Source organism: Lampetra planeri, unplaced genomic scaffold (genome assembly GCF_965212315.1).
Source record: "Lampetra planeri unplaced genomic scaffold, kcLamPlan1.2.h2 scaffold_2036, whole genome shotgun sequence".
In the NCBI taxonomy this organism is placed as follows: domain Eukaryota; kingdom Metazoa; phylum Chordata; class Hyperoartia; order Petromyzontiformes; family Petromyzontidae; genus Lampetra; species Lampetra planeri.
In genome coordinates this window covers 5342-12389 of record NW_027614793.1, presented here as the reverse complement: position 1 = coordinate 12389, position 7048 = coordinate 5342, and the positions used below count along the sequence as shown (strand labels likewise).

General features: G+C 45.0%; 1 protein-coding gene across 1 annotated transcript; it reads left to right on the top strand.

Annotated features, from left to right (window-relative positions):
• The first annotated feature begins 1468 nt into the window (after positions 1-1468).
• On the top strand, positions 1469-6129 carry LOC144740309 (corticotropin-releasing factor-binding protein-like). Its single transcript, XM_078623179.1, has 7 exons — positions 1469-1549; positions 1667-1754; positions 2172-2329; positions 2904-3114; positions 4474-4628; positions 5135-5255; positions 5975-6129. Exons 1-7 carry the CDS (start codon positions 1469-1471, stop codon positions 6127-6129), a joined length of 969 nt encoding a protein of 322 aa, XP_078479305.1.
• The last annotated feature ends 919 nt before the right edge of the window (positions 6130-7048 follow it).

Below are 7048 nucleotides of genomic sequence, written 5' to 3'. Positions count from 1 at the left end.
CATTCTGTTTTTAAGTGTGTTTGAGGATCTCCAGTGACACGTTTTTTTTAAATTCATGATCGTTGTTGTTTTATTTCAGGTCCAGATTCCTTCCGGGGCACATCCAGTGAGTATCAGTCTCTGGGCTTAAAATGTTTCATTCATTCACAAGCAGCTGTCATCATCTGGAAATGGTTGAATAATACTGAATAGATCATATATGTAGATATATAATAATAATATTGAATATATCACTTTTTATCACCAAATATTTGCATGATGAGTTTTGTTGCCAAACCCAACATGTTTCACTTGAGACTGCAGCAGTTGTGTGGAAAACGCTGGTAGATGATTATATTATATTGGAGATGGATTATCACGTTAGAGTCACAGGTGAACTGTATGAATAGAACAGTTAATAGTAGTGGATTCATTAAAAAAAAGTAATTGAATCAATTACAGTTTGTATCACAGCACCACATCACACACATCACAGTCTCTGTAAGAAATAGCTGGGGGGGGGGGCGACCCACACATTTACACACACACACCGTCTAGCATTTACTACTGTTTCCGTTTTCTCCTGCCTCGTTCACATTGGCTGAACTCACTGCAGCAGCAGATAGGTTCAGACATCGTCATCTACACAAAGACCACGAAGCACGAGCCGCTAATTGTGTCTGACCAGTGGCTGGAGCATGAAAGTCACACACCCAGAAGACGTCATTAAAACACAGCACACTATTCATTGCGTTCATTATAGTGTTGTTTTGTTTTGTTTTTTTTGGTTTGTCTGGCGTGTGACGTCACACAGTGGACGACGTCGACTGTCGTTAGCTGTGGATAATTGCCAACCTCCATCTCTTTTCAGAACGATACAAAGTGTGAGCCATTCTGTGCACACACACATTTTTTAGCCTCAGCCACACACACATCAGTATTTTCAAGGCCATAAATACCCATAAACATTCTGTCCCTATCTCCTCTATCCAGTCAGGGTCAAATCATTTGGGTCTGTCCGTCACAGCCCACAACTGGCATTTACATTTACAGTACATGTGTAATATGTGAGATATGACACACACATATCACATATATAAATGAAAAACACACTTCTTGGACACATTCGTTTATGTGTTTCATCTACTACCTGCTGTCAAACAACAACTGCAACAAGGAGTCTGAGCTAGAAATGTCGCAGTAACTATAAGAAACTAATGAACAAAGCAAAAACAGTCAGAACATTCAACGTTTCCACTGTTTGCTTCGTAATTCGGTTTTACTTCCCCGTCATCCTTCGTTTTCGACACTAGCTCCTGTGTGCTGTACTGGTACACTGTCAACGGTCGATTTCCATGCTCTGCCGCGTCGTCGTCTGACCCTGTGATGTCGGCCTGCCCGTCTGTCTCTGCCGCTATAAAAGCTGCCACATCACAGGCAGTGCTGTTATTCTCCTCTCTACACGTCAGCGTCACACACACGCTCCAGCATGTTGGTGGCTCTGCGCTCACAGCTGCTCCTCTTCCTGATCTCCCTCTCATCCCGGATGATGCTCTGTCGCTACATCGAGGTGAGATCCCATTGTCATAGTTGTGATTAAATTGTTGCGCTTGATTTAACTGATGTCTGTGAAGTCCACTGGAGCACGGCTGGAGCCTGAAATCACTTTCCATCGTGTTTTGATCAGGACAACGACGCTTCAGATGGAATATTTTCTCTTCTCAGTTTGGACCAGAAGAGAGAATCAGAGGATTTGATTTTCCACCGTCCTCTCAGTAAGTACAGCCGTAAACAATGGCTTCGTTCATCGACTGATGATGTCTGACACTGTTTACTTAGTGGCAAACAACAAGTTTGTTGTTAGCAGGGCTAGCATTAGACACAATGTCTCCACAATCAATACATGCCTCCGGTGTTGTTGCACGTGGGCCTGAGTGTGTTTTGACTTTGGTTATTATAGGACATCCACTTTGTATTTCACACACAGACACACACATCATTTTGAAACAAAAACTTCCAGTGTGTACGTCAGGGATTGTGTGGACTTCCAGGCAGGTACCAGTGACAACAAATTTTGCCGAATGTGGAACAAAAACACTAATCCTTTAATCCACAACCGTGGCTTGGCTGGGTGTGTTTGTTGTCCTGTCACGGATCGATTTTCTGTGTTGTGTCAATTCATCCGTTGCCAGAATGCTTGGACATGCTGGCCGTCGACGGCTTCTTCACCTTCGTGGCGTCTCGGCCACAGCTAGCCTGCGCCGCTTTCGTCATCGCTGAGCCCAGCGAGGTCATCGGCCTGGAGCTGGTCGACGTCAACATCGACTGCGACGCCGGAGACTTCATCAAGGTGGGCTTAACTCGCTAAAAATACATGCACGAGAGGGAGAGAGAGAGAGAGAGAGAGAGAGAGGAGGTTCAGGTCTTCTCCACCTAAACACCAAATTCGATTTCCACCTCTTCAGTTGATTACAATCGTGCCAAACGGGGTTCCAGCAGCGCCCAAGGGCCAAACACCAGCCTGCATTGGTCACATTACCCACAGCGAGTGTGGGAAGGGAAGGCTTTGGTTCTGGAGCCAAGCCGGAATCCGGTTACACCACAGTCTCAGTTCATGTGGGGCGAAATCATAAATGGAATGGCTCATCGTGTCCTCCGCTCCTCCACGCGTCTTCTTGCCTTTTTCCTGTCAAAGATCAACCAAACAATCAGAGGCAGTCAAATGATCAACTCATTGTTTACTTTTATAAACACATCACAGCACATTGACACAGAGGTGATGAGAACTACTCTACACACAAATAAAAATGTCTTTGTTTCAAGTCATCTTACAAGTAGTGCGGTACTCTCTCCCCTGAAACGTCAGCAGCAGCCGAGCTAACGTCGTTTGTACTTTCTCAGAAACAACACTTGACCGTCCACAGGTTTTCGACGGCTGGGTTCTGAAGGGAGAGAAGTTCCCCAGCAGTCAGGACCACCCGCTTCCTCTGCACCAGCGCTACACGGACTACTGCTCGTCCACAGCGGGGGGAGCCGCGAGCCGCTCCTCTCAAAATGTCGCCATGGTCTTCTTCCGCATCCACAGCCCCGACAGCGGCTTCACCCTCGCTGTCAGGAAGCTGCACAACCCTCTCCGTGAGTTGTGACTGAAATACATTAAACACAAAGTGACGTCCCAGAGGAGAAACTATAAAACCCCACGACCAAACGAGGAACCCGGGGACTTGAAATGAGATCGGTGTGTGTGATTCACATCCAGGGTCAGACGGCGGCTACCCGTGTGCATGCATGTGTCCTCTCCTTGGACGGGCATTAATCAGGGCCGAGAGCGACAGGGAGAGATTGAATGAGAGGGATGCACCTGTTTGCCAGCTGCTCGACAAACACGGTGTGAACACGGTGTCAGGCAACATAACGATCAGCGCTGAGGCTGTGAGACAGACAAAGACAGAGTTTGAAGGCTTTGTCACCTGGTGACCAGCAGGGACCGCCGACGTCCGTCTCATCAGCTCCATCTTCGTTCCAAGGGTCTGCGGGGTAGAAACTGGACGTCGTTTTAACAGTATCACAGTGTTTTTCTACATGTTAACACATGAATAACGAATCCATTTCGGTCACTACATGGTTTGGTAGCAGTAACCTGTGTTAGTAGTGATGGTCAAGTTCAGTTTTCTTTATTTTCTATTTATTCTCTCTGTGGTGAAAATGTACACATGCACGAAAACGTACGCGAAAATATACACGTTAGACCAAAGTTAAAACACAATTTCTCCGACACTGCAGGACTACTAATGTTTACATCCGGTACATGACACATTCAGTGAAGAGTTTTCAGCTTCTATAGGCAAGTCAAGGTTATTTATACTGCGCATATGTGCAACGAGGCATTTCAAAGTGCTTTACGCACACAAAAGAAATCATGAAATACAAGAAAGAAGACAGATAAAACAGGAAATGAACGTTGCAGATCAGAAGCCTCAAGTTTGAGTTCATAACAGGCAGCGGCAAACACAGGTACGTTTTCAGCTGTGACTTAAACGAACCCAGAGCTGCAGTTTTCAGGGAGTTTGTTTCTGGGGACAGAAAGCAGAGCTGGATGGTTCACGTACGGAGAAAATACAACCCATTATCATTAAGGACATAAGGAAATACAATCAAGATATGACATAGATCTGCCGTCTTTACTCTGTCTCATGAAAGACATATTTCCAAGCTGGGCTGCAGCTTCTTAACGACACTGTGTGTAAGCGAACACCACGTCTGTAGAGTAAAGCGTTCCTTTTCTTGTCGGGGCCTGTTTAGTGGAGCGCACTGTTATCAATTCAGGTTTAATTATTTTCTGATCTCTGTCATCAGAACTGGAATTGGATTTCCATGCTCAGCCCTAATTGTGTCTTCTCAGCGCAGTCATCTCTGATCATGTGCCATCTGCGGCGTGAGGTGTCAATAAGGAGTTGGTGAGTCTGAAACTGGCCTTGGTGTCTGTGTGTGCAGCCTGCAACATCATGTCCCAGAGTCCTCAAGGCAGCTTCACCATGGTGACGCCGCATCAGCGCAGGAACTGCAGCTTCTCCATCATCTACCCCGTGGAGATCCGCCTGACAGAACTCAGCCTCGGGCAGGCCAGAAGCAATGAGCTCAGCCCAAAGGTGAGACGTGGACAGGAAGTGACAGACTAACTGACAGACGGTGTGACAACGTCTCCCGGAGTGTCGGGCGGACATTCTTTCCTATAATGTTCTAGATTCTGCAATGAGGAAACCGTGTGGTGCTTAAAAAAAAAAAAAGACCAGACCAAAGTAAGTCATTGTAATTAGTTCTTGACAATAAATTCCCCTGACCTGAGCAAGGAGCTGAATTTATGGATCAGCCATCTTGACTTGTCGTCACAGGGTAAACACAGGCGTAGCTGATAGACGGATACAGCAGATACGTTAATAATCTCCGAGAGAAATGCATCGACAGCTAATAACTAGCATAGCTAATGCTAATTATTGCTGAATTCCATTTTCGATGGAACTCACATCTCACAGCTCTCATCAGTGCATCGGGACACCGTCTACAATCGAGACAACGTCACTGCAACAGTGTCATGTACATGCTGATCAACTAGACCGTCGGTCTGCGGCGGCGTGTTCTTGCCCGTGTTCTGCAGGGCCGGCTGTGGTCGGGCTGCTCGGGTTCAGGAGACTACGTGGAGCTGCTCGGAGGGAACGGCGTCGACACGTCGAGGATGTTCCCTGTAGCTGACCTCTGTTTCTCTCTCAGTGGCCTCGGTGAGTTTGAGTTCATCTCCGGTGGGAGTCTGAGTGTCACAGTTGGCCCTCTGGTTGTGTGATCATGGTCCAGATGCAGAGAAATGTGTCGTCTCTTCCAGGCCTGCAGGAAAAATAACACCTTTTTTTTTTTTTTTCGTGCAGCTTGCTCTGGTCACATCAGAACATTTTTACCGGGGAGGTGTTTGGCCACTATTGTGTGACTGGTCAGAAGTTTTAAGTGGGCTGTACTTCACTTTCTACTACTTTCAGGATGAAATGTCCCGACCAGAGATGACTTTGTTCTTGTTCTTGCCACTTTGAGAAAACACACGAGTTTGTCTGTTGTTGTGGAGTCTGTTCCGCCCGGTAGGACGGTGGCGTTTGCATCGACGGGTCAAAAACACTCCGAATGGGGATGAAGGTTTCGGTGTGTAATTGTGATCGTGATCTCATATTCATTTTCAGAAGTCGGTCTGTAGCTTTAACAGACTTGGTGTGACAAATCCAGACCATGCTAATGCTACATGTCTCATGCTAGTTAGCATAGCATTAGCCAAAGTCAGCACTCTATCTCATTTATTTGAAAGCGACGTTTCGGTCCAGAGACTTCATCAGGTATTACAAATGGCAAATAAATAAATACAAATGATGTTATCTGGGTCCACATGGGGAGAATGCTCTGCAGGTTCAACGGTGTAAAGTATCGTTTTTTTTCCTCTTTTTCCGTTGCGTTTCAGCTCAGATGAAGATCGGTTGTGATAACTCAGTGGTGCGTGTGGTGTCCAGTGGAAACTATATCAACCGCGTGTCCTTCCAGTACCGACTACTGGAACGCAACGAACTCCCCAAGACCAGAGAGAACAGTCTGGATAACTTCTGCACTGTGGAATGACACCACACACACACACACACACACACACACACACACACACACACACACACACACAAAGACCCTTTGTAAATAATGTTAATGAAAATGTCTCATCAACACATTTACATTGTTTTTCTTCACACGTTTCTTGAGTTTAATTATTTCAGTTTCAATCGTGGCGTATTTATTCTTATTATAACTTCTATTGAATTTCTCTGAAATGTTTCTTGGTAGGAACATTGATTTATGTTGTGCCTGCAATTTTTCTTTTTTAAAAGCATTTTCAGCATCCCGTGGGAGGTTTTTACATCTCTGACGTCACTTCCATTAATAGTACATTTCAATAAATATGACTTGCATGTTGAAGCACATTCTTCAAGTTGTGATTTTGTGTGTTACTCTCTTACTTACTACTACTCATACTTTCATCATAGAACTCTACATTCTCTTGCGGAGTTGTTTTTTTTTTTTTTTTTTACTTTAGTTTCAGGCTATTTGAAGGAGAGAGACAATGGACTTCAACAAAATAAATAAATGCTGTGTACATTGATGTTGGCCTTCAGATATTAGTGGAAAAAAGAGAGAGAGAGAGAGGCAGAGATTTTCCAGAGGCTGAAACTGTAAATTCCACTATGACCAATTGAGACTTTCCATACTGACATTCTGGAGCAGGTGCCAACATGAGTTGCGGCAGACAAAAGGGAACTAAACTACATTTTAATACTGCGCCCAGACAGACTGCACGCATACAACGAAGCCTGGAGAATGAAAGCATCTAATTTTAGATGGAAGAGAAATGCAATGCAGCCAGGGTATTATAATAATAATCTGTGTGTTCTACTATTAAATATGTCCCTGGCAATCAGTATTATGCAGTGACGCATGTAGTATTTCTCTTGTTTCCTGTAATCCAATCTGTTCCAGAGGCGAACTCCGAATA

Bases quoted from the DNA above. Each gene is read 5' to 3' on its own strand.
- LOC144740309 (XM_078623179.1), top strand. From the start codon at position 1,469: ATGTTGGTGGCTCTGCGCTCACAGCTGCTCCTCTTCCTGATCTCCCTC. The intron at 1,550-1,666 runs GTGAGATCCCAT...TGTTTTGATCAG, and splicing joins TGCTCTGTCGCTACATCGAG to GACAACGACGCTTCAGATGG. The intron at 4,629-5,134 runs GTGAGACGTGGA...CGTGTTCTGCAG, and splicing joins GCAATGAGCTCAGCCCAAAG to GGCCGGCTGTGGTCGGGCTG.